This window comes from Pipra filicauda, unplaced genomic scaffold, assembly GCF_003945595.2.
Source record: "Pipra filicauda isolate LSUMZ 115617 unplaced genomic scaffold, ASM394559v2 scaffold121_size3267253_pilon, whole genome shotgun sequence".
Taxonomy (NCBI): Eukaryota; Metazoa; Chordata; class Aves; order Passeriformes; family Pipridae; genus Pipra; species Pipra filicauda.
In genome coordinates, this window is record NW_024103674.1 from 850,326 (window position 1) to 877,875 (window position 27,550).

A 27,550-nucleotide genomic window follows, 5' to 3' on the forward strand; every position below is an offset into this window, starting at 1 on the left:
ACTCTCAAGGGATTTTTGATCCTAATCTGAGGGGGCCGAAGTGGGTTGGATGTTGGAGAGTTCTCACGGCGGTGTGCTCATCCGCTCTGTGATGGCTTGGGTGTGCCAGCTGGGATGTGATGCAATCCCTTTTCAAAAGCACAGGCCACTGAACAAACCCACCACAGCCTGCAAAGGTTCAGTCCGTGTCATATGGGCAGGTTAAATAATTCCACCATCAGCACCATCCGAATGGGAGCCGCGGGCCGAGCCAGTGCAGTAGCAGAGTGTGAGCGCAGTCACAGCACTTGGCAGGAGGTACCTGTTGTTCTTACTGCATTTAGAAGCTAAAATTTCCTTGCCTTGGCGATTTCAATGCCTATTGAAAGGCAAAAGGAGCATGTGACTGAATGAGATCATTGAGGGGAAAAAAAGCGCATTCATTCTGCTGGCGAAAAGCTGGACTCCAGCAGCAGCTGCCATTAATTAACTGGGGTTATTATTTATATGAGCCAGTTAATAGAGACGTTGTTTAAATCTACACTTCTTAACCAGTCAAGTTTTGAAGAGTTGTGATTAGAACCAGAAATATCAATAGTTGGGGGCTGGTGTCGGGAAAATAATTGCAGTAACTACACTGGGCACAGGGAAAATGTTGCTGAAAACTAATTGAACTTGCTTGCTTCCTGCAGGGAGACGTGGGCTTACCTGGTTTAACTGGGTTCCCTGGACCACCTGGTAGAAAGGTAAGAGTGTTCTTTTCTAGTCATTTAGATCAGTGTTTCTATTTTAACATTTTCTCCTGTACCTCTGCCCAAAAGATTTAATGAAGTCCCAGCACCCATCCAAAGAGTCTTATGCCTGTTTCACAGGTGTATAGCCTGGGAGATAGGCTGAAGTAACCATCTAAAGTTGTACTAGTAAGACTATGTAAGATATGAAATGAAATTCTGGATACAGATTCTGTTCCTTCTTTGTGTTCCAAGACCCTCTGCACCCTGACACTGGGTCTTCCTCAGCAAGCTGAATTTAGTTCTGGTGCACCAATGCATTAACTAAATGGATCTACAAGTGGCAGCAATACTCAAAGGTTGGATTCAGGACAGGTTTAGCATTCCAAGGAAACCTTGACTGTTTATCCTGGTAAAGCACATTTCAAAAAAGTATCTGTATGCTTTCCCTCTCTGTTTTGCTTGGAGACTGACAGCACTAGTCAGGTTTTACTTTATTTGCTTCTGTATTGATGCTTCAACATCATTAACATCACGAACAACATACTTATGCCAAGAAAAGGGTATGTGGGGATAAAGCACAAGATCCACCCCTGTCTTGCTGAGGCAGCAGTGTGTGTGCCTGTATCCAGGCATTCAAAACTGCACATCAATACCTCAGCAATTCGTACCTGGAGCTCAGGTCTTTGGTGTATCAAGGGCATTTCAGTTGAGCTTCCAGTTCCAGGCTGTGTTGGTAGGCTGGTTTCTATTTTTTGGAAGCTGGACCTGCTACAGGGACCTGTTTGAGTGGGGCTCAGTGGACATGACTCCCCTTTTCAGTAAGCCAATATTGCCATAGCTAAGCTGAGCTGTTAAAATTAGCGTCTTGTTTCAATCACTTCATCATTCAATGGGCCATTTATGATATACTGTTCCTCAGGCCAATTAGCTGCACACAAACACCTACTCAGGTATGTTTTAAGACTCTGGGGAGAGAAAGAAGGTGTGGAGGAGGCTGAAAGAAACCCTCCCTTTCCATGCTTATTTGTTGTATGCTTTATGTTTCTGATATAATTGCCAAGAGTAGGGGCTGAGTTTATTTTTGCACTCCAAGGCTGGTCATGCTTGGGGTGCTGTGTGGAGTGGGAGTAATAGAGTGATTAATTACCCATCTTTTGCTGTCACAAACAAGTTCTAACTAATAGGGTGCAAAGAATACCATTTTCCTGGTATAACAGCCCATAAAACAAAACCTTGTGGTTACGATCAGCAAAATGCAATGTCAGGAGTGCAAGGACTCAATAGTGGAAAAATGGAGAAGGAGTAGGAGATTGAACAAACATTCCCAAGTCCACCACATGGCCTTCACATCTGATCTCAGCTCCCCCAGGACAGGGCAAAGGCAGGGGTATGTTTCTGTTTCTTCAAGTAATGAGCAAGTTGGAGGTTAAAATTTTTCCTTTGGTGCAGCTTGAAAACAACCACCTCCCAGTAGCACTAGTCTGGCAGTGGTTTTGGTGTAACCTGGCTTTTATTAGCATCCTGCTTTAAGGAAAAATTTACAGCTGTTGGAGAAATGTTTGGAAAAAAATCTTTTTTTTTTTTTTTATTTTAATCTGGATTCCCTGCTGACATTCTCCCAATAAAAATATGCTGGTGTTTGGCTGAAAGGGGGGGGGGCAACATGTCTTGGCTACTGGAAAACAGCAACACCTTGGAAATGGACACCCCTCCTGCTCACTCCATGGAGGGACTGTGGAAAGTGCTCTCAGGGCTTTGATCTGAAAGCACCACGTAGAAACTTTGAAACAGGCAAAATATTTCACTAGGGGAAACAAAATACTTTTCCCGCTAAATGAAACAACTGGCTCAGCAGCAGGAGCTGGAGCCACAACCAGCAGCACATGGTTTGGGATAGTGCAGCTCCCACCGCAGTGCCTGCCTTGGGAATGCAGTGCCTGCCTTGGGAATGCAGTGCCTGCCTTGGGAATGCAGACAGAGCTGTGCTCTGGAGGACTGGAGAGGTGGATCTCAGAGCACCCCCAACATTGTTTTACCTGCACATGTCTATGAGTAGATGAAACTGCCTTTGAAGCAGCAGATGTAATTCTCATCCTCTCCAGGAGAGCAAGTGGTGCTTTTGCTGACTTGGGAAGGGTGGCAGGACTTGGCTGTTCCCTCTCCCCGTCCCTCTGGTGCCTCTGAGGTGTTTGTGGGCTTTGGCTTTTGGTTGGGGGCTGCAGAGCACAGCTGCCTTGGAGATAATCTCAGCACAGCAGCATCACTGCTCCAGAGGAGAAAACAGTTATAGCAAAGTACACAAGGAAAAGCTTCGTTAGAGTCACTCAGAGAGTAAAGACAGAGCTGGGAAGTGGTCAGTGCTCCAAAACATCCTGTTATGCAGGTCTCATTCACTGGCCTCTTTACTCCTCACGTTTCCTACCAAAGTGCAGGATGATCCCTTTTAGCTAGGAGAGAGTGGATTATAAATATCATCACAGATGAGTAAATCCTTCACTGGAGTGCAATTTCCTTTCTAAATCACAGCCCTTTGTGCTGAGCACCCTGTAATCATCAGGAAGTGTTCGGACAGAAGAGCAAATGCACTTGTTTTCATACCCTCTGCCCTGTCATTTTAGTGCTATTTGAAGAGGATTTTAGCAGGTAAATAATCTCATGTTGCAGCCAACTTTAGTACACACAAGCTTTTCTGGTTTTTCCTCACTATAATTAACCTGAGGCAGAAATAACTGTGGTGTAATAGGAAGAAACACAGGTTTGAAGCTTCCCAAAGCTCAGTATATGTAGTGAGGAGGATATGTAGTAGGACACAACAGTGTCTACGTATTTAACCTAAGTGCCATTCACTTCCTGTGACTGTAGGGATAGCAATGCAGTGTTTGACTTCAGCTCAGGACCTGCTTTGAGCATCTCAAGGGATCATCATCCAACCAGCTGCTCTGGGTGGACATGGCAGGCTGGAAACTCTTGTCCTGCAGGGACCCACTCGGAGCAGAATGGCTTGGAGCAGCCAAACCAGGCACCTCTTTCTTATCAGTGGAGCAAGTGAGACCTGTCTAAGTGTTTGTATTCATGGGGCAGATTCCTGGAGAGGGGCAGGGAGTCCTGTCTGCTGGTCCCACGCCAACAGCTGCTGAGGCACTTGCAATTAGGAGCCCCTGGTTGAAGTGCTCCAGCAGCATTTGGAGAAAGGACCTTCGAGGTGATTCAAACGAGGGCCCACCAGTAGCCAAATGGTCTTTCAGGTCAGCCACCACCTTGTCAGGAGGTGCAGCTCCATCCAAAGTGTGGGCCATGGTACGTCAGCAAGATCAAGCAGGAGAGAACTGGTGAAAAGGGAATCAACATCTTTCCAGGCCAAAATGTCTGCAATAACAAGGAAGGAGGAATGCAGAGGGGAGCGGGCAGTGGCCAGCATGGCTGAGAGTGTTGCATACCACCGCCAGGGAAGGCTCAGGCTGCAGGTCTGGAAGGGCCCATGGGAAGAATAAAAAAGCTGTTAAGCAGAGGTGTGGACCTGGAGGCAGAAACAGTTCCAGGTTCATCTGTTGAGTGGAGCAAAAGGCCAAGTGCTCAGTCACACCAGGGTCTGATGGTGATGGTTTCCAGAGCAGGGATGCTCCCCACGGGTTTCATGTGCCAGAGCCCTGGCTGGGACAGGGTGAGCAGCAGGGAAACTGAGTTACAATTAGTTGTAACCCATCCTGAAATCATTTTGTTATTTCTGTAGTATTTGTGCAAGGATTGTTCCTTGTTTATTTTTTCTCTACATTTGTTTCAAGTTAAATTTTCTGCCTTTTTTTTTTTTTTTTTTTTTTAAATCTTGCTGGTAGCCCAGTTAAACAGTCATTTTTGTAACTGAGTATAATCTTCTAATCTGCTCTGACCCAGCTTGATGGAAGTGAGTTTGTTTTAAATAGCTGAAGAAAGATAATAAAGAAGAGGGAAAAAAAATCTGTCGCTTGCAGAATTTACTCTGTGTTTGAAGAGACCTCTGGGTAAATCCAAGAGAAAGCAAATGCCCTTAGAAAACACAGTGCTCAGTCTGCAGTTAAACAGACTGCCCTTGTCCCTCTCTAGTGCCTGCATTCCCCCCCAAAAAAAGTACTGACAAACTGAAGTAGGTTTACAGAGGACCTGCGAGAATGATTTGAAGCCTGAAACACTTGCCAGCAAGCAAGCTGGATTGAAACTCATTCTAATTAATTCAGCAGAGAGAGCAGGTTAAGAGGTAGCTCACTCACCATTGTCATCTCACCATGACAAGATGTCATCTTGTAATAATTAGATTAGAAAAACTGGATGCTAGAACAAGTTCAAGGTAGAAACAGAATTGAAGTTTCCTGTGACAGTAAATGGTTGTTTTGGTGTTTCTTGTGGCATTTCAGGCTCTAAAGTGAGAGTGAGTGCTCTGAAACACGAGTGACTCATGTTGGGTAGTCCCCAACGTGCCCAAAGCCAACATTTAATCCTATAGGCCTGTGGTTTCCTGAGGATTAAGGATAGCTTTGCTCAAGGTGTAGATTACAAATAGACAGATCTGAGCATAGAGACCACTCTAAATGTGTTCATGGAGCAATTCCTGCTGGAGTAAGCACCACCCCAGACCCCAGGGGGGCACACTGGCAGGTTTGGGCAATGCAAGCACAAAGCAGCACGTTAAAAGTTTGCTTGATTATGTAATGGTACCCCATATCTAAAATCCTACTTCTCCTCAGAATTTTACTCCCCCCTGCAAAGAGGAAACCAAAACAGATTATTTCATTATATTTTTGTTTCTTAATACTCATCTCTTCCATCCTATTTTGACAGGGATATAAAGGCTACCCTGGACCACCAGGTCACCCTGGAGACCAGGTGAGTTTTCCCAGTTCCCAACACTGAAACTTTAAGGAGGGATGGATATGCTGACTGGTGCTAGTTTGGCTCTGGTGCAGCCTGCTCGGTGTGGACAGCCAGCTCCTTCCAGGGAGCTCAGCATATTCTGGAATGTGCCGTGAGCTCTGGTGCTGCCACCAGACACTGACCCAGCATCAGCAACACGGTGGGAGGAGACTGCCTTGGACTTTGCAAATTTAATTTCTAATTTTTATTGCTCAACCATGTTAAGTTTACTTGGGGGAAGAAATACCAGGTTAACCTCCTCCCCCTTTATTTGTCTTTGTACATTAATTTCACCTGGAGTTTACTAACCACATCATGTTAAGTACTAACATGTAATTCCCTTCTTGAAGCCCATTCCCCCTCTCCCCTTTTCTCCCCCCTCTTTATTTGGTTAAATCTGATGTTTGCAGTGCAGTAAAAAAAAAAAAAAAAAGGCAATGAATAGCAGGCCCTGTTAGCAGCAATGTTAAAGGATATTATACATGAATCCATTTAGTTTTGAAGAATTTTGGCAGTGCTTCCCCAGCAGTAAAATGGTTCCATATGCCAGATATAGATGCAGCCTTACACCTTCTCTTAGCCTCCTTGTTTCAGACTATCTGCTGCTTTCCCTGCAGATGGAGGGGGAAGGAGAAATCCATGTTTAGTGCATGGATCCTATTGACTTTGCTTCTCTGGGTTTCCCCCCCCTCACTAATTTATTCCACTATCTATCCTTAATATTTTTTCCTTTCTGTAAATGTGCATCAGGTTAATCCATTCCACCTCCTTTTCCCCCAGCTCAAAGAATGGAGCAGCTAAAAATGCTTCCCAAGTGGGACATTCACCTGACCTTCTGTGCCTTTTCTTTTTTCTTTCCAAAGGGAGAACGAGGACCAGCTGGAAGTCCAGGTGCCAAAGGTTATCCTGGCAGGCAGGTGCAGTAAATCTCATCGTGCTGTGCACAGACTAGGGATTTGGGTGTGCAGGTAGCTAAATATATGCCCTGCTAAATTCACGCCCCACTAAAGACAGTGCAGACCTCTAGAAAATGTCTGAGGATTTGAATATTTGACCTCTGAATATTTTCCTTCTTCCCTCCCCAAGTTGCTGTATCAGTGATGTCGTCTTTCAAATCTGAAAGGTTGTTAGGAAATGTTTTGTACCTATGATAGATAAACCTTGAATTTCTACAGCAAATTCTGACAAAATTTTGCTTCAGTGTAACAACAGGGAAAAAAACCCCCACACCAGCAGAGCAAAGAAACACACCTGCAAGCTGCTAACCTGGGATGGAAAAAAGTGTGTTGTCAAAGAAGATTTAGATGAACTCTCACTAGTAAAATGCACTAACGTACACATATCTAAACACCTGTAAAATTATGCATGGACCATAAATATATAAATCACATTTGCAGACACAGGAAGATAGTGAGAGTAAAGCAAGTCTTTGTTTGCATTCTGGAAAAGAAATTCACAAAGACAGGTACAAGAATGGAGGAGTGTGCACTGGAAAATGAATCAAGATTGGACACTTTGCTGTCTTACTGATCTAAGATGCTGAGTAGTAGAAAGGAAATAAAGAGAAAGAATTTGTAAGACCTTAAATGAAATCTGTTGGAGGCAAGAGATCCAGCTCTGTAACATTTTGTGGTGAAATGAGATTGTCATGGTTTTCTAAAATGAACACTAAATGTTGGATCCTGCCACATTTATCTTTAAGTTAAAAGAGCAGGCAGATGTCAAAAAGCTCAGGGGCTCTGTCATGAGTCTTTCAGGCTTATCGTGAGTTCAGATGTGAGATTTTTACACAGATGTCTCCAGGTTATTAGATTAAATGTGAATTATATCTGCAGAAGAAGTCTACATCCCCCTGCCTCAGACTGTCAATAATGTATGGCCCATTTTAAATTGAAAATTAAATTGACACCTTGCTTAGCATGCTGGAGAGTGCAGATGGCAGAACTGGATGGGATCTTTATGCACCTGACTAAATGCTCCATTCATACCCTGAAAGGCTCTTAGAGATGTGCATGCCAAAGAGTCTCCTAGGTGTGAATGCATGTTAGATGACTAACAAGAAGAGGTCCAAGGTATTTTGGACAGACAAGGTTAATGAATGCTGTTCAGCAATTCAGCCCTTCAGATAAGCAGGATGAAATCTGTGCCTTGACATTCGAAGAACAGAAATACCTTCTTAAAATGTGGTTTGGGTCAGGAAAGTGACATTTTTTCTTCTTTTTTTTTTTTTTAAGGCAGCTTTTTTCAGCATATCTCAATGCTGTGTGTATCCAGCATCAGAGCTGTTTACTTTACTGAGATTTTACTACTTGTTACTCCTGTCAGCTGTGCTGGCTCTGCAGCCCTGGGAGAGAGTGCTTGGCTCGGGTTTGGTTTGTGCATCACAGGCAGGATTGTTAACTTCACCCTGATGCCTGAAATCTTTGGCAACAGTGCAGGGGCCAGGAAAGAGCTCAGCCCGATTTCACATCCCAAGCTGAGCCTGCAGTGCTGCCAACTGAAGAAAATATGGATTTAACTTTTTTTTTTTTTCTGTCCCAGAAAACCCCAACAACATTTGGAACTAGGAAAAAAAAAAGTGATCTGGAAACTTGCTAGAAGATGATAAACATGAAAATTCATTTTGCATTTTTACAGTGTTGTTCTTCTGCAGTACTTTAAGTGAGCAGCAACAGGCATAGAAGTAGAAGGGGGAATGTATTTTCAATTCTTTCCACGGCTGTTGGTGCTGCAAAGGGTCAGAGATATCACAGTGCCTGCACTGCTAAGTGACTTTCTAGGCTGCAGAAATTAGAGAGGCTTTCTCACTGCATCAGTGTTCCCTAAACAGGTATTGGAATACATTTGCTATGCATGTGTTTAGTTAGGCAGGAAAATGAAAGGAGGGCTGTTGAGCACAGAGCATCGCTGTGTGTCACATCCGAAATGTAATGCAACCTCTGGGCTCCCCACTGCCACAGCCCTTGTGGTCTTTATGACCAGAAATCTCTACTCCAGCCCCCGGGAAGGCTCACTACGTGCAGCAGTCTCAGGTTCTGCCAGGTCCCAGCTCACCAACAATGGGAGATTTGTTATTTGTATCATTTTGTCCTTTTTTTCTCCTTTGTTGATGCACCTTGGACTCGGCACTTAAAGCAGAACCACACAGGGACGGTGCTGGGGGGTTGGCACTGCTCATTATTTTAAGTTTAAACTTGTCCACATTTGTCTTTGTTTTTTCCCTTCTGTTCTAGGGTTTACCTGGCCCCATAGGGGAACCTGGCCCAAAAGGCACTCGGGTAAGCAGCCTTTCATTTGCCTTTTCTCTGCTTGTTTTTTATCAAAGCCTCCTCAAGAAACTTTATACTTGATTTTGCAATCCTGAAACTAGTTGCTTTAAGTTGTTGGATTCAGGGGGTTTGAGCTGTGCACTGCTTGTTTATTGAAGCACTGCTAAATTTTTTGAATTAAACATGGAATTTACCGTGATCAAAGTTCCCCAGTAGAGTGCTGGTGATAAAGTCAGAGCTCACATTGCAGGAGGGGAAAGAACAGCTTACAAATTCCTACCAGAGCCTGCAAGCCCCATCTCCCCAGGGCCTCTTCAGTTTCAGTAAGTGTGGTTCAGTGGTCTTTGACCACGCTGCACATGGGCTCATTTGGGTACAGTCCTGGTTTGGGAGTGATTTTATATCATCATGCAGAACAGCAAGCCAGCATCTTGAAGCCATGTGCAAATACAAACAGTATCTCCTTCCTGCCTGGTTGTGCTCACCAAATATAATTGCTGGGGGTTTATTCTTACTGCAAAGGATTTTTTTTTTATTACCACTTAAGGCTCTTGTTAATCACATTTTGTTCTTTTCCTGCAATTATAAATTCACAATGAGATTCGAAGCCAATAAAATCCCCCATTTCTCTAACATGTGATACTTTCTCTATATACAGTAAATTCAACCAGCTGGCTTTCATCACTAGGAAAACTGCAAGGAATAAACAAATGCTGACCCTGTAGCTAGCTGTATTCCTGAGCTGGGAAGGGAGATGGCACGTTCAGTGTCCTGCAGGAGAGAGGAAGATCCAAGAGCACAGATTGCTCACCTCATTTCTGCAAGGGCTGAAGTTTTTCCTTGATGCATCTCTTTCACTGCCCTATCCAGGACCTTGTGTAATTATCATTTGTGAGATGTGCAGAATGTCAGACTTGGAAATTATTTTCCATTCTGCACCCCTGAGTGCTGAGGACTGAAATATTTGTAAATACCCAAGAAAGCTATTTCTCAGTTCAGCTGCAGTCAGTCGGAATTGGGTATTAGGGTGAGATGTGCACGTCTTGTGGATTAAGTAAGCCAGCTCTGGACTCTTCTCCATCCTCCACCTCTGTTTTTTAATTCTGCAGGAAGAAGTTCAGGAGTAATGTAATTTGGTTTGGGATTCAGGAGACAAAGACAGGATCATTTTAATGTAGCAGTATTTCCCAGCTAGGCATTATCCCTAAAGGAAACACAACCTGAAGGGAGTGATGGACTGGTGAAAAAGTTTGGTGGCGTTGGCAGTAAGAGATTTAGTGATGATGGAGAAAGAAAGATGAGAGAAGATCAGTGTTAGCACTTGGCTCTTGTATAACAGTGAGGTGCCCTGCTGAAATCCACTTCCTCTTGATTCGGCATGTTTGGCACAAATCAGTCCTTTGCAGGGGCCCAGCACACAAGGTAACTTTGTCCTGACTGCTGAGCAAAGGGATTAAACACAAGGCTGCCATTGTGGCAAGGGAAGGGGAACGTGGCATTTTATGCAGCGTGTCTTGTCTGAGCAGGATCCCAAGGCCACAGAGAAATGTGTAGAAGGAGCAGGTTTTATGTGAAACACATTGGTGCAAAGGAGGTTTCCTTACAGCTCGGTGTCAGAGGGTCTGGCTGCACAAGATATGCCTCACATATGGATCCAGCAAGCCTGGAATGGCACATTCAGCCCCTCCCAGCCCAGGCAGAGCCCTCGGTGCTTTGGGGTTTGCACAAGGTCTTGGTGGTGTGACAGAGTGTGCGGGGACAGGCTTTGGGCAGAGCCAGGACTCGCTCCCCTCGGAGCCCTGGTGCCAGGCAAAGGGGTTTGCCTCAGAAGGGGCTGCACTGTGCGACCTCCAGGTGACAGAATACAAGCAGAAAGGGTTTGGTACAACAGGACAGCTGGAAATGAGTGCCAAAGGCAGGGAAAGAGCCCTTGGGGAGACAAAACGAGGTGTAGGCCTGTGGATTACTTTCGCTCTCACTCTTGCTAACCTTGAACCAAGCTCCATTTCCCTCAGGTACACTTAGAGCCAGCCCAGGTAAGGTCTCTTCTTGCTGGCCTCTTCCTGCCTGGAGTCCTCATGATCCCTGGTGTGAGGGTATGTGCCCTTGGACTACATCGTGGAAGCCAGCACCATGCAGTCCATGGGCATATACACTTGCCTCAAGGTTTATTTCATCACGGCTGCCATTGATCAACGCTGGAGGTTGCTCTGCTGTCCAGGAAAGACAGACTGACTGGAAGCTAATGGAGAAATGTATTTTGACTACTTGTTTCCTCTTTCCTTTAGGGGTATATTGGTCTCCCAGGATTGTTTGGGCTTCCAGGGGCTGATGGAGAACGAGTGAGTATTTTGTGAAGAAAACCTTGGTGTGTTGGTTGAATGCAGCTCTTCAGAGACTGATGTAACCTTCCCTATCCCTTGTTCCTGAGGAAAGAGATGAGCACACCTCATGTTTAACTGTGCCTTCCTTAGCCTTTTCCTACCCTGTGTCCCTGTATAATGCTGACATTCAGCTCAGGAGAACCCAGGCTTCAGGCAGGGCCATCAGATCTCGCTGTTGACTAGAGAGGAGTTTTCCTATATTTTTCCTGCACTTAAAAGCTTGCCTTCCTCCTCCCACTGGCTAGTTCATCTTAGTGGGGTAGGGTGGGGTGGGGAGAATGTACATAGAAATTCCCTGCTCCCACAGGAGTGACATCCCAGCCACGCTGTCTCAGCATTTTGGATGTCCAACTGGGGATGTCTGAAAAGAGCCTGGCTCTTGGAAGGGAGAGTGTCTGGGGTTTTCTGACAATGGCTTTCCTTCCAGTTGGATTGAGTTGGGGTGGGGGCAGGCAGCTGTGGCTGCTGTTCCCGTGTGTCCTCCCTTCCTCCCATCCCTTCCCCAAACCCACGTGTTCAGAGCTTTGCAGGACCTCCCTTGCTTTTTTGCTCTTCGCCCCCACATCCCCCACCCACCTGCCCTCTTCCCATCCAAGGACCCAGCTCTTCCCACCGCAAGAGCTCCTAAAGAATGTCGCTGGAAGACGAAGACTGTTCTATTCCAGCTTTTTCTCCCTCAAATGCAATCTCCAGAAATGACAGGCCCCTGGAGCATGTGGGAGTGAGCGTGTGTGCCTGCCTGGGAGGGGACTGCCCTGCTCTGGAGCGACGCTGATTTAATGCTTGTATAACTAAATAAGAAACACAAACACAAGTTCTGCAGCGACTGCCTCAGCGGTGGCCTTCACTTGGTTCCAGACCAGTAGCTTAATGACTGCTCCTGCTAAGCACAGCCCCAGCCTGCTGCCCTGGGTGGGGATGCTGCCTGCACGTGTCCTCAGGGAGGCCGTAGTTAATGGGTGAAGGTTAATTGTCTTCTGCTCTCGCAGCTGACTGCGAGTAGCTGACATTTTGATTCCCGAACAATGCCGCAGTCATTAGCCTGTTTTGCATTCTCCTTTCTCCTCTTGATTTGTTTTGTATTGTTGGTTGGCTGTTTGCTTTCTCAACCAGACGTATTATTATTTTTTTTTCTCTGTGTTTTTTTTCCTTGCAGGGGATCCCTGGAGTTCCTGGGAAGAGGGGCAAGATGGGTAGGCCGGTAAAGTTTTTCCTCGTCTATTATGCAGACTTTGTTGAATGAAACTGGAAAGAAAACATCTGGCTTTTGGCTGGGTCCCTCCATATCTTCTGATGGGAACTAAAGGGGAAATCAAACAAACCTTTCCCTGTCTTTCTTCTCAAGCAGGAAGAAAAGTGAAGATAGAGATACCGTTATCTTCCTTTCTTCCACGCTCTGCCCACTCCGTGTTCTTTTTCACACTTATCTCCATGCTCCCTTGGGTCTTACATTTCTCAGATTCTCTTCCAGAACGTCTTCCCCCCTTGTCCTCCCTCTGGCCAGCCTCTTCCCTGGATGCACCTCTTAATTCCCAGCCATGATTGCAACATTCCAGGTGTCCGTACTCGCTCTGTTACATCTCCTGATCTGTACTCTCACCAGCCCCATCCCGTTTGCTTCTTCTTACTGTGACTCTCTCCAACCCTTGTCCCATCCTGCTTTGTGTAATGCAAGTGCAGTTTTGGATAGGAACCTTTTTGTCCTTGGTGGTGTGATAGATCAGGGGAAGACATGTTTGAGGAGCAAGGAGATCAGGTAGGTGTGAGAACTTGGCCAGGAGGAGGAGGTGTTTGCAGGTAGGGCTGAAGACAAGGTGGAAGCTGTCAGAGCTGCATAGAAGAACGAGGAGGGTTGTTCTGAATGTATCAAAAAGCAAGAGCAGGTGGGGAAAATGTTGAAGTAAGCAAAGGAAACAAGGAAAGTACAGAAGTAAAGCTTTTCCCACATCAGCCTTCTTCCAAGCAGTTCTGCATGCTTCCTTTAGCAAACTGGATAAAGTTTTTTTCGCTCCAGGAATCGGTACAGAGATCAGACACGTTGGAGCTCTGTTCTATCTCATTGCCTTTGCACCTTGTCCTTCATGTTAATCTGAGTTTGTCTCGACCTCTGGACATCATTGCACTCACAGGCTTCCTGTGAAATGTCCACTCACCCACACATGGAAAAATCCAGTGCTTTTCCCTTGTCCCTCTTGCATGCAAAACGTGCTTCCTGGGAGTCCCACGCCTACCACTTGCTGGTGCTCCCACTGAAAAAGCCATGCAAACATCCCGAGAGTGCCACGTCCATCCTGGCTGTTCTTCTCTGCCTGGGATGGGGACAGGTCAAGCAGATTCTTTTGGGGAGTAGTGGAAATCTGCACCAGATCTTATGGTTTTGCAAGGGGCTGGTTGCACCAGAACCCCCCATGATGAATAACTGCAGGGCCCGTGGATGTAACCATGACTCACTGGCCAGGGTAAAACAAACACAGCAACTGTCGTTAGGTGCAGGGGCTCTGCTCTCTGCCTCAGTTCTGCACAGAGCACACTGCAGCGTTCCAGCTGTTGGTTGGCCAAGATTTGTAATCTTCCAGGCAAGGGTTTTTGTCTGGCGGTCACTGTTACGAGCAAGGGGCTCCCCTGAGATCAGTGGGGAACCTCTCAGCGTGGAGACATTTAGGCTGGGATCTAGAGAAGGGATTACATGGCTGAGCATCAGCACCATTGTTCTGCTTAGCTCCTTCGGAGAGTTTGGGCTCCATCCCTGTTTTATGATATCAGGTTTAATAAGAAATCTTGAATGGACCAATGCTGCTGATTTGTACTTCCAAGCATGAACAGAAAGATTAAGTGACATCCAGAGTTATTCAGGAAATCACTGGGAGAATGGAAAGCAGGAGCCAACTGACCTGGTTCCCTTCACAACATTTATCTCCTGGCTGGCGCTGTCTCCCAGCTGGTTTAGGGTGTTTGTGAGCCTTCAGAGATTTTTCTGGTCTGTCCCATCTCTCCCATCCCCACATTTGCTGGCGCAGCTGCTGTTCCTGTGCTATCTCAGTGTTGTCATTGCAGGGGAGAGCACTTGGAAGCCCTTATTAGGTGCCATCACAGCTGGTAAATGCTCTGGAGAGTAGGGAAGGAGTTGATATCACACATATTTCTCTACCTAGCTTTGTTTGGGGAGACCAGCGGTGGGTGAAATGCTGAGCTGAGGAGGAGCAGGGGGCTGGGGGAGTTTGCATGTGACACCGTGGGCCTCTGAGAATGATGTAAGAGGGAATGATTAAAATAGAAGAACTGGACATGAGTCAGATCTTGAAATCCTTCCAGGGAAGTTAAGTTTTGCAGAGCTGTGAGGGACATGGTGAGTCTGTCGTGGAAGCAGTTGACTCCACCTCCCTGCCCAGCATCAGCGATGCGGGAGGCGAGTGCATCCCAACATGTGGGCCCTGGAACGCTGGAGAAGGAGAGGGCTGGGGGTGGGCTGGGGGGAGAGCTGTGATTGAAGTCCAATGCACAAGGGAGGCTGGAATAACATCTCCAGATCTGAGTGCTTTAGGGGTGGGCTGGAGAGCTGGGTCTGAAGTGGCTGGTCGCTTAAACCTTCGGTGTTGCCAATGCAGTGGCTGATGAGAATGGCTTTTATGATGTTTTTATGGATTTTTATGGAGTTCAGTTGAGCAGCTGATAAAAAAAAAAAGGAGGATAAAAAAGGGCCTATTGGTGTGAGGGCAGCAGGGCTGTGGTCAGCACCGTGCTGGGGGAAGGAGTGAGAGAAGCTGTTGTTACCCTGTCTTGCCATGCACAGACAATGTGTCAGTCCTGGTTCATCTTTAGGAAGGAGCTGAGCTGTCACTGAAGGAAACGACCCATGGGAAGAGCAGGAGATAGAGCTGCTTCAAGAAACATCAAGCTGCAAGTGCTGTGCTTTTCTTACACTGTGGGAGATGGGTAGCCACAATCAGAAATATCTGCACTGCAGATTGTATTAAACTTCAAATAGCATGGAATACTTTCAGAAGTTCCTAAGCCCTGCTAGAGGAAAAGACTTTAAAGCAAAATTTCAGGAAATATATCCAAAGAGCTTTGAGCTCTTTTTTAGTTAATTTTCATTTTTAATGTGTACTTATATCTTTCTTCATCCAGAGAATATCAGTGCTGCACCAGCGGTGTGGTTTTTGCTTACGGTCTCTTTTATGAGTAGTATTATTTTAAAAGAGATAGAAAGAAAGGAGTAAAGTTTAGTTCCAAGCCATACTTAGTAATTCTTGGGTTCATCTGAGGTCTGTTCACAAGTCAGTCAAATACAACTGAGGTTTCCTTATATTTTTATAAAAAACTGATGGTGCTGTTGATCCCGTGCCCAGAGCTCAGTTGAGTGCTCAGAGCCTCACTGTGTCAGGTACCACACAAACACCTTGTGAAAGAAAAGCCCTGGCTCAAAGGGTCCACAAACCAGCCCAGAGTCAAATCATCCCCAGGGCTGGAAGGTTTTGGTAACAGTAGCACGAGCAAGTCATTAATACCACAATCAGATATCTCAGCTTCCCTGCCTGTCTCTCTCTGCTCATCATTACATTCATTCTTTTGTCCTCCTGTAGCTCATGTTTGTGAGTGATGCACCAGCTGTCGGGTGCTGGGATGGGGCTTCCTGCTCACCTCAGGCAAGGGAGGGAGGCAAACACCCCCTGGCAGCTCTGCCAACAGGCTTCACCGAGCCTTTGGCAAGTGCCAATGTGTTGCTGAAGAAACAGCTCGACAGGCAGAGTAGGCTGTGTGAGCAGCAGGCTCAGGGGGAGGGTTTGCATGCAGGACGCGTGGCCAGGTAGACTGACACCTCCACCTGTGAGAATGGCTGGAGGATGCCAGGGCAAGGTGGGGAGATGCTGCGTTGCTCTCTGATTGCTCAGGAGCGGGACATGGGACCTGCATTCTGCCCTTGACATGCAGTGTCAGACAGGCTGTTTGGCTCTTCTTGGCTGTGTGCAACACAGGGGTAGCACACTCCCTTTGGAGAGCTCTCCTTTGAGCTCAGCAGCTGGAGCTCAGCATGGGAACGCCAAGGATTGTGGCTCGTGCGTCGAGGAAGATGTGACATAAAGTGGCACGTGGATTTTAAGTATTAGGGACCAGCGTGTAGGTGAGCCCAGAAGTCTCCCTTCCCTGTGCCTGGCAGCCCCAGCGTGCAGGCAGTGAGAGCCAGCAGTGATCTGGCAGCCACTGGGACGAAGCCTCAGTGTTTGTTGTGAGGATCAGCGTGGTGGCAAAGTGCCGGAGCTGGCACTGCTTCCCATGGGCTGACCACAGCCAGGATCCCCCTCGCCAGCTCTCGGCCTGGAACACGCCGGCTCCTTCTCGCCAGGCTGTTTGTCATGTCTGCTCTCCTCTCCCATGTTGACTTATAGTGTATTAACTCCTGCCCCCAGTGAACACATGGTCACAATGTATTGGTTTTTCTGTCAGAAGAGGGTGTGATACCCCTGCCCTCCCCACGGGGTGGATAGGCTCTTGCATCACAAGAAAAAGCATTGCCTTGTGGGAGGCTCTAGATAGCCAAAAGCAGGGCTGCCTCTGGGTTAGGAAGGTTTCATTTTACAGCCTCCCCCAACCTTCTGATGGATGGCTGAGATAGCTTTGTGGGGAATGTCAGAGCGTGGGGCTTTGCCAAGTTACACAGTCTCAGCTGTCCATGCAAACAATGGGGGGACATGCTTTGCCATGTGTCTGGGAAGGCTGGCATAACCACAAACTACTGAAAAAATAAATTTTGCTCCTCTCCATAGGGACTAAGACCATAAACAGCTCCTCTCTTGCTCCAATTTTTTCTCTGCTTTGGATGCAGCTGAGACCCTTCCCTGCATTTGGAGTGAACCAAGAGTCTCCTGCACCACACGGGCTGAGATTTGGGAAACTGGTAACAGCATTTTAAGGTACCTGTAGGTAGGTGTGTAGGAGCTGATAGACAGGACTTGGATAGCTCTGTTTTGTGCCAGTGCCCCAGCATAGCACCAAAATGTTTGGTGCCTTCTTCAGGAACTGATTGATTTAAGAAAAATAATACACTTTTAATCATTCTGTTTGCATGAAAAGTTCAGTGGAGGTCCTGAAAAGGCGTCTCTTAATTAGAGAGATTTAGCCCATGGATTGGATTTCTCCTGTTAGCCATCTAAGTTAATTCTTTGCTGTATTTTTAATTTGCTAACCTAAATTTTTAAAATAGATTTGGTTTGAGCAATCAGTGACTTTTTTAATGCTGAAGTTGGACCCTGAAACTGGGCAGCTGGTCTCTCCACCCCCCTGAGCCTGGTTCACCACTCTGAAATGCAGGCATGAGCCCAGAGCAAATGTCACCATCTCTTTTTGGCCTGAGTTGCGTTCCACATGTGTGGAGCTTCCCAAATCCCTGTGGTGAGGTGCTCACATGGTTACTTACCACATGCTCCTATGTTCATGATTACATCATCCAAATAACCTGGAAAGGTGGACGATATCAGCGTGTATTTAATTTTTATAAGAATGGGCAAAACAGAGTACTGAAAACACAGGGAAAAGGGTTTGAAAAGTGCCAAGACTCGTAACTTCTACTGAAAGAAAAGAAATAATCCCAAAGATGGGGTTTTTTTCCTAAGAATGTCCCTAAGTGACTTGTCCATCATCATTCAGAAATCTTGTGAGGAGTGGAACCAAGGTCTCCCAAGCAGAAGATCGTCTTTCATCCTTCAGAGAAATGCTCATTCATAAATCAAAGCTCAAAAATAATTATCTTTAGAAATTGTAAGGAAAAAATAATACAACTATCACTTTTGAGTCTGAAAGCATTTTGATCACGAAAGCTTGACTATCTTGAATAGCAGGCTGCTCAATTTGGGAATCTTGGCCATAAATAAGGAGGAGCAGTGGCAGGTTCAGTGCTCTCTGGCATTAGGCCAGTGAATCTGTGCAATGGGAACTTGGTTAGAGCCCCACAGACAGGGAAGAGATCGTGTAGCAGCAGAAAAGGAACAGAGCAGGAGGGTGGAGGGGCTGGCATTTAACTTCAGTGATGTTTGGTTTAAGGGGCTGCAGGAAATTTCTGCTGGTGTTGTCCTGGAGGGTTGTGCTTTGGCTGGAGGGAGAGTTATGTTTAAAAATGCCATGAAATCTTTATCCAAAGAGAAGGGGGCACGGAGCTGTGAAGTTTCCCAGGGAGAGAGAGCAAAGCTGCCTTTTGGGTGACAGAGGAATGGAGCTGCAGCAGGACCAACAGTCCATACCCAGCCAGGGATGGCATCTCCCTCTTTGCAGGGGTCAAAACTGCCACAGCCCCTGGTCTAGACTCCTACATGGAGTTACAGCTGGAGAGCAGGCACACCAGGAGCACAGGGTCTGCCAGGCTCCCTTTGGGATGACTCTCTCTGGGGCTGATCCAGCCCCTCGCCCACCTGCAGAGGAGACTCAGTCTGCTCTCCTCACCAAAAATGCTCTCAGAGGTGTAACCTGCCAACATAAGCTACACTTGTTTGTTTTATTCTCCTTTTTTTTCCAGTGAATGCTTTCTCTCACTCTCTCAACCTCAGTCCTTTTTCTCCACCTTTTTTTTTTTTCTCCTTTTTTTTTTCCCCTTATTTTAATTGTTTGACTTGCAAGTTCCATCCCTGGAGAGACTCCTGGGCAGTGATTCACCTGGCTGGAGCCAACTGGCAAATAGTCTTTTGCAGACAAGACAGGAGGGCTGGTTGGTTTGAGCAACTTCACCTTCAGCCAACAGGAAAATAAAATCCTATTTTTGGAGAAGGATTCTGCTGGCGCGAAGACCCGCCAGGATTCCTCGGAGCAGCAGCTGCCAGACTGCCTCCCTTACTCCTTCAGGGAAAGTGTTTTAAACTGAATCAGATGTTGTATACATACAACACACCCACCCACATGTGAACACCTGAAAAGATTTTGGAGGAGCAGAGGACATGGTGTGTCTGACCAGTCTCTGCTTCCAGGGACAAGACACAAAAAGCGGTGGCGTCTGCTGGGACCAGGAGGAGCCTTTGGCTGACAAGAGCCAGAAGAAAGGGCAGGCTGCTCCGTTTGCTTTAAGCAGAGAAAGAAAGGAAGGGGAGGTGGAGGGGGATGTAATCCCCTGATGAAGGAGGAGCTGGTTCCAGTGTCTGTCTAGGTCTGGTTGTTCTCAGCAGGAGTCTCCTGGTGTGTGAAAGGATGCCCTTTGCAGGGAGTGGGGACAAAAAGGAATTAAAGCGCTATTGGAGCATCTCAAAGATAGAGGCTTTGTTACTGCTTCAGCTTCAGACTTCTTGGTGTAATCTGGGATAAATCAGTTTGTGTCTCCCTGCATCTCAGTTCACTGAGTGCAGCAAGGACAAACTGTGCAACCTCTGTAAAGCTCTGCTTGGCCTGGGACAGGGGAGCACAGGAGCACCAGGATCTTGCTTAGTGCAGAGCATCTGCTTGTGTGCTTTTCCTCCAAATCCCCTTCAAACTTCATCTTGCTTCTTTCATTGAACTTCTCCCTCAGACAATGTGAAATCCATTCAGCTGGACGTTTTCCCCCACCTCCTCTCTGTATTTCCCAGCTGTGAGGTAGAGCCAAAAGTTTTGTCATACCTGACTTGAGCGTCTGTGGAGGAGCACCCCGCAGGCTCTTGGCCAACACAACTTGTTAGTCGAGCGTTTTCCTCCCAGCTCTGCTGCTATTTGCCATTCCCTTCCCTGTCCTGGTCCTTCCCTGCATGCCCCCTCCCTCCCACAGAGCAGGCAGGACACATGGCTCCATATTTTTCACTGGGATGTTTTCCATTGCCATCCCGATTCTTGAGCACAGTTTCCAGTGACCAGTTTTCCTGGAAAAACAGCTGCACCCTGAAAAACTATGGATTTTCTGTACCAAAACCCCCTCTGCACTCACTTTGGGAAGGTCAGGAGACACTGAATCTGTTGGGCTCTTTAATCTCTTTCACAAGTCCCCTGTAATGGGCTGCCAGTTGTGACCTGCCTGTCTGCCAGCACCATAAAATGAGCTTCCTGCCCCATGTGTTCTCCCTCAGTTTGGGCTCCTCAGGCTGCTGGAGCAGTGCATGGGAGAGGAGAGGTATTGCTGCTTACGGGAAAAAAACCCAATGGGATAACAAAGTCTGCTTGTAACTTTTAGGCTGCTTGTTTTGGTTGAATGGTGCTAGTTCTGTTCCTCAGGAACATCTCTCTTTTTTAGGAGAGGCACTGAAAAAATAGCTTTTACAGACGTGTGAGATCCAATAAATTAGGACACTGTGGTCACTGGAACTGTTATTGTGGTTTAAACTGCTACTGCTTACCCCATGGAAAGAAAGTGCTTTCTTTTTCATTAGGGGCTTAGAAGATTGATTGTTTCCTGCTGTGCAAGAGCTGTGCTGGGATAGCTTTCACGACCTGGTTTGGGTCTTTAGAGACTGCATGGATGCTGAAATATTCTCCTTCATGCCACAGCCACCAGCCTTAGCCTCATTTAATGTGCAAAAACCTGTTAATACTTGTGTGCTAAGCTCAACTGGTGGGCTAGGACTCCTGGGGTTAGTTGAATTAAAGCTGCTCTTTCCATTTGTCTCCTCCTCAGGGTTTGTTTTTTTACAGTTTGGGCCAAAAAGTGCCAGGGGACCACCCAGCAATGGGTGAGCTGTGGCTGGGGGCTGGTCATGCCAGGAGCCAGATGGTGTTAAGGACAATCAGGTGTTGTCAAGGACGGGGCTTTGGTGCTGAGTGTTGTCCTGTGCCTGGCTGGTGTGCCAGTGATGCCAGCCCACACTGTTCTGGCTTTTCTTCTCAGTTCCCTTCCACTCTGACCCTTTCCCATCCGATGTTGAGGGTGGGCAGGACCCCGAGCTCTGAGGGCAGTCACGGTGTGCTGTAAATGCCAGATCTCTTATTTACTGGGTAGCATTGGGCAAGTGAACTCAGGTGCTCAGCTTTGCATCAAAATACAGGAATAATCTGTTTTTCTAAATACATGGAGATCTAGTATTGGAAAGCCTGTATAAAAGCTGGATTTTTATTAACTGTACTACCAAATGCCTCAAATCTCCTGTCTTTTAAGCAGCAAGGTAAGTGCTGGAAATGGAGGCATGAAAAGAAATCAGTGGGAAACATTTGAATTTAAATAGTTCCTTATCTGGACACTTTTATCCTGGCAGAGGAGCACATTGTTTATGTCACGTTGCAAGAGTTTTAAGCCAAATTTAGAAAATGGTTTTAGTCTGGAGCAAGCATTCCCCTAGGTGGTATTATGCTGCTGTAGCAATATCGTTTTCATTGTGCCACTCGAAGTAGTGAAATCTCCCCACGCTGGCAAAGAGCTTCTCTTGACAGCAGACACCTCAGCAGCCCCAGGGCCAGAGTGCTGCTCAGCAGCATCCATGGGTCACTCTGTGCCCAGCTCTGCCCTCTGAGAAAGTAAAGATGCAGCTGAGGGAGTGCAGAAGTCTGTGACTGAAATCTGCAGCAGTCTAAGTACAGTATCAATCTATGCACTCATATTTTCCTTGGCAAGCTGTATGACTGTAAACAGCAAAGTATTCCAAGGCAGTCTTTTTTTTTTTCTTTCTCTTGACTGAGCAATGAGTTTTCCCTGCACATCTCTCTTCTGATCTGATTGATTCAGCATGTAGCAGAGTTATTTCCCCCCCTTTTTTCATTAAAGAAAATTGTAGGCCCCCTGCCTTCTCGTTATATTTGACGTCTTTGTCTCTAGATGGCAGAAGGCAGTTTCCAGTGGTTGCTTACCACAGCTTCTTGGCATGTGCACAGGCCTGAGGGATGTAGTGCCTAGCTGGAAAAAGGCAGACAACTTTCCCGTTCACAGGATTCCCATAAAATAGAAGTGCTGAATCCAAGCAAGCAATAGCTTGGGTTTATTCAGGAGTGTGCTCTGCATGCTGGAGGGAATTGGTACAGAAGAGGTGAAATGCTGGCTCTGAGCTCAGTGGCAAAATTTTGGTTGTTTTAAACAGCTCTCCCATCTCTCACCTTAGGTATGACCAAGTATCTTTTTACCCAGTTGTGTTGACCAGGAGTTATAAACCCTTGAAGGCGAAGGAAAGCCTTGGATGGCACCTTTGACTCCCAGAGTTTCCTGTTCTGTCTGCTGTGATCATTTCAATTTTCAGTATTGCTGATGGGTTTCCAGATTGTGTGTTGCTGTTGCATTTCACTTGCCTCAGGTTTGCTTTTCCCAAGTGTACCCAGTGTTTGTAGTAAACAGGGGAGCAGGCAGGAGGAGAGAGCATCCTTCTGGCTCAACAAGGACCATCCTTTCCCTGCCTGCTCCATCCCTGTCTCTTAAGCTCTCAGCTAGTCCAGAACATGGTTGTGTTGTTCTTTGTGTCTCTGGTGAGTTTTACCGGAACTCCCAATTTGAGTCAGAATTAACACACCCAGTAGCAGTTGCAACTTGTTGATGTGTCTCTGGAGCACATCTCCTGGTGTAGCCTCAACTAAGAAATGCTGCTTACTCTCTAAAACTGCTTCATCCAAAACAAGAGAGAGCAGGGGTGGTTCCAAACTGAAGCACAGAGGTAGATGTTCTGGTTAAAAAGCCTTTTATATGCAAATATATTCCTTAATTTTCCATCTTGATGGCCACAGTCAGAATAGTGTGGAGAATAACGTGGGATTTCAGCCCTGGATGGATTAACCAAACCCAGGAGTCAAAGGCTGGGGCTGGGCTCTGTGTATGCTCTGGCCATGGGGAGCTTCCCTGGCAGATGATCTTCCTTTTGGCTCAGAGTCAGAGGAGGTGGATGCTGTGTCATGTTTTATCTCACTCCTTCTGAAGGATCATGCAAGGGAAAGGTGGAGAGTCACAGCCCTCTCCTGCCTCAGTGTCACAGCCTCCACTGCAGCTGAAGTTTGGAGTAGCCCTGAAGTGCTGATGTTTGAGCTGGTCCCTGATGGCTCTTGGCAGCCTCCTCCCTGCCAGTCCTGTGGTAAAGGAAGTTCAAGTTCAGGGGAAAATTAAGTCCAATCCATCTTAAACTCAACTGCTTCCTCCTTGTAAGTGTCAGTGGAGTGACTAAGAGGGTTTCCTAACCCCGGAGGTTGCGTGCCCCTGTCTGCTGAGCACTTCCTGAGGGAGACAGAGCATGACAGGACAGGGAAGAGCAAGCTGCTGTGGGATTTATTTGTAGCAGGGAGTTAGGGGGGCTTGGTGGGATAGCTCAGGGTCTGTCTAAGAGTGTGTGAGAGAACGTGTCACACCACCATGTTCTGGCTCTGGCTCAGTACCTCCACTCCCTCCTCTATAATTGTCTGAAGTCTTCCAAATTTGTATCGGATATAATGAGATGATGAAGTTGTCTTTTGTGGTGACTTTTTCATGTAGTAAACATGGCCTTTCACAGCTCTGGGGTGTGGACTGTAATGAGTTTGGAACCGTTTGTTTCTCTGGCAAGCTGAAAGGGAGTGAATTCACCAGGAATCTTTGATCAGCTCCATTAAGCATCTGTATGGGCTCCAACAGGCATTAGACTGTCCAGCTATCCTATGAGAAGGGGGTGCTGTTAAAATGACTGTGTTGGGAGATAGGATGAAATAATTCGGATTGGCAATCCATTTTTTAATATAGTCATTGCAGTGAGATTTATAAATTCTTCCAGAACATAAAAGTGCTGACTTTTAAGGAAGTATCCTGTCAACAGGATATTCCTACCTGAAAGAGGCTAGAAAGCACTGTATCTTTAAACACAGAGCTTGATACTCCAAATGTGGGATTATTGTTTCACGTGTAAACTACACAGGATTGCATATTCCTTGTTGGATGTACCAGAGTATGTGGATGAAGCAAATGAAGGACAGCAGCACTGATTTCCACCCTTTCTCCCTGCTATGCACACTCACATTGTCTTTCAAACCTCACTTGCCATGCCCAGGGCTGACAACTGGTGCTAAGAAAAGGCAGGGCTGGACAGAACCCGCAAGAGAAGGTGTGAACAAGTCAAGTCCAGCAGCTTCAGCACTGGGCAAGGAAAAAGCCTTCCCTGTCTTCTCATCGAGTCTCCCCCTCAAGGCTCCCATTCGTGAATGTGCATTTCCCATCCGAGCTCATAAAAAGTCCTTCTGGTTACCCGTCATTGGCCCCAGGAGAGAGCAGTGAATCAGCTTTTGGCCTTGTAGAGCTCCTTGCTGAGCAGATGTGCTCATGGGGCAGGAATGGTTTGGATGAGGACACACAGGCTGGTTGTCCCACATGTCCCCGTGCCCTGCTGCTTTCCCAAGTGCTGCACTGGGTGCAGGGGGATGCATTTTGTAACTGACTGTCTTTACACCAGGCAGCCTCAATAACTAACACTCGTGTTTGCCTCCTCTCCTCAGGGTTTTCCTGGTAATTTTGGGGAACGAGGACCTCCAGGCATCGATGGGAACCCTGTAAGTTAATAACTTTTTCCTTCCTTTCTTTCTACTGCAGTAGATGCTGTACTGCATCATGCTTAGTTAGAGCTGAGTGAAGCTTTTGAGTTTGGTGTCAGCTGCTGGCTGGTTTTATCCCTCCTGAGAAACAAATGTACATCCCTGCCCTGCTCAAGCTGCCCTGCTGTGAATTCTTGTATTCAATTCCTGTAACTGCCAGCTCATCACTTGCCATTAGCTTTCTGTCTCTCGCTCTTGCCTTCCTTGCACCTCACTCTTGATAGTTGCTTTCTCATCCTGAGGATGTGACTAGAAGAAAATCAGGAGAGAAGGGGCAGGGATGTTGCTCTGGCTGAGCAGGCAGTGGTTGGACCGTGTTGTCCATACCACAGGGCACAAGAAGTGCCAGATTCCCCACTCCAGTGTCTGGGAGCACTGAGGGACTCACTCCCCAGGCTGCTGCCCTGGAACTCCACAGGGAGAAGTCTCCAGAGCTCTTGGCCTCCCTCTGGTCTTCATCTGACCCCTGCTGGCTTACTAAGAATGGGATGTGTCTCCTGGGAATTGGGTCAGAATGGTCACAGAGACCATTTAAGCAGCTGAGTGCTGATAAGGTTTAATTTGCTCTGCTCTTGTAGCACTTAACGCCACACAGTTGGGGATGTGTTGTGTTTTCCTCTTCTCTCAGAACATGCCCTCGTGGATTGCAATAGTTCTCAGATGTATTAATTATTCTTAATTATTTTCTGAATGACTTTGTTGGTTCTCCCTCAATTAGCATGTGAGCAGCACTGATTCATCTTTGAAATTCCTGCTGTCTTGGTTATTCACACATAATCACCGTTGCTGCTCTGGTGTTTGACGGGATGATTTGTGTGAAGTAACCCACTCCACATGTGTCTGCAAGTTCCCATTTTTCATATATGCAGCCTAAAAGTTATTTTCACAACCTACTCCAATCACCAAGCCAAGTTCAGCTACACTCCATCTTTTGTGGTAATTCAGCACAAGAGTCATAAACGCAGTGAACTGAAAGAATTTGATTCCCAAGGAATACTTCTGCAGGACTTTTCCCATCCTTCAGTCAACTTAAGCCATGGACCAGAGTGGAATCAGTAGTCCCAGAGTAGAAGCCTTTCTGATTGTATTGCTATTTCCAGCCAGCCCACCAGGAAGAGCAGGAATTCTGGAGGTCAGGAAGACCTTTTTTTTTTTTTTCCAAATAATTTATTTTGTTTTCTTTTAAACATGCAAGTTGTCTAAGCCCCATTCAGAAGATGTGCTCAATGCCAGCCAGCTGAATGGCCGTTCCCAGAGCAGCAAATGTCCCTTCCCTTAATTCACCCAGAACCATCGCTCTTCTTTCATCTTATCAACGGCTTTTAAATATTAATGTGCCTCGGAGGTTGCAGAATGAAAACAGCCTGTTTTCGGCTGACTTAAAGGGAGGTTCACAGGGTCACGAGCGGAGTCACAGACGCAGAAAAATGCCAGAAAGTCTGTTTGTGGAGCGCACAAATATGCCGGGTTTGGTAGGTGGGGGGTGCGGCTGAGCTGCCGGCAGGCGGGAGGGCTGCCACGGTCCGGGGCTGCCACATCCTCTGTTTGATCCGCTGCTCTCGCGGGGATGGCTGAAGCCGACAGGCTCTGATCTGCTTTCCGTCCCCTCCAGGCAGAGCACAGGCTCTTCCAACCCCGGGGGCCTTCTTCTGTCCTACCAGCTCGCTGAGAAATGTTGAGCCATCGCATTCCAGATCCCCGTTCCCGGAGTGCTTAGCCACTCCAATTAGGCTCTTAATCACAGGAATTAGACATGGGAAAGGGCTGTTGATTCATCTCCTTCTCTCTTGTCCCAGTGCCCGGTTCATGCACTGAAGAAAGGAGAATAGAGCCTGATTTCCCTCACAGGTCAGGGACCAGCCTGTCATTACTGAGGGCCAGGAAAGACCACTTGTAAATCCTTCATTTCCCAGGGCAGAGAATGGCTCCAATTAACAACTAGTCTGTCCACATCTCTCAGGGGAGTCCACCCCCTCCTCTTCCAAGAGGAAATCCTCTTCCGTTAGCCATGAGGTCATGCATTTCAACATATATCCTTTCTCTTGAGGAATATCCACATGACATAACTCAGACATATGGGAAGTCCCTCTTGAAACTTGTGGCACCAAGAGCTGACCATCCACCCAGTCCACAGTCCAGCCACCCTAGGAGCCTTCAGAGCTTCCTGGGAAACCCAGGCCACCATGCAGCTCCTGTGCTCAGCATTCCTGGGATACTCCCTCTTCTTGCTGAGCCTGGTAATGCCAGGCCTTGACTATAAACTTGAAGCCAACCTTATAACAGTAGCTCTGAGGACACAGCAATCCCACCCATGAGGAACAATTGCTCCCCAGATGTCCCAAGTATGCAGGAAAGGAACCGGCCATAAAAAAGCAATTTTAGGCTGGTTGAGATTATGAAACGCTTTTTGTGTGTGCTTGCCCAATAGTCCTTTACTCCACTTCCCATAAAATAAACACACGTAACCCTTTACCCAAGGAGCCCGAGCACACTGAGTCACGTTGCGTCCCCTTCTCCTTCCTTCTTCCACTAGGCAAATCTTTCCATAAAAGGGGAGCTTTATTGCACTGGAGGGGACTCCACCAGATGTGCACCATAAACTGAGCTGGGCTGTCAAAGAAAGTAGCCAGCGTGATCCAGAGCAGGGGTAGGGCTGTCTGAGCCAAGGGGAAGTTTAGCATTTCCAATGCACTTGTTTTGAGAGGCCCCATTGGAGATGGAGGTGTGTAAGAGCAGGTCCTTGCCCTGACAACCAACCCACTGTCAGCATGGCCAGGGAGTCACCGAGGGAGACACAGGACAGGCTGAGCACCCCATGGTTGCTGAAGCACTTAGAGACCTGGATAGATGAGTTGTGGGGGTTTGACACAGATTCTCTGCTGCACTTCAGCTGGAG

The 27,550-nt window shown here is 46.9% G+C and overlaps 1 protein-coding gene across 2 annotated transcripts in view; it reads left to right on the forward strand.

Annotated features, from left to right (window-relative positions):
• The window catches only part of COL27A1 (collagen type XXVII alpha 1 chain), a 146,191-nt gene that overhangs the window by 39,374 nt on the left and 79,267 nt on the right, over positions 1 to 27,550 (forward strand). For both annotated transcript variants that reach the window (XM_027729914.2, XM_039387537.1), the window contains exons 7-13: positions 672 to 725; positions 5,526 to 5,570; positions 6,461 to 6,514; positions 8,831 to 8,875; positions 11,155 to 11,208; positions 12,407 to 12,451; positions 24,559 to 24,612. In XM_027729914.2, the coding sequence (XP_027585715.2) occupies positions 672 to 725; positions 5,526 to 5,570; positions 6,461 to 6,514; positions 8,831 to 8,875; positions 11,155 to 11,208; positions 12,407 to 12,451; positions 24,559 to 24,612 (351 nt within the window). The remainder of the gene's footprint in view (positions 1 to 671; positions 726 to 5,525; positions 5,571 to 6,460; positions 6,515 to 8,830; positions 8,876 to 11,154; positions 11,209 to 12,406; positions 12,452 to 24,558; positions 24,613 to 27,550) is intronic.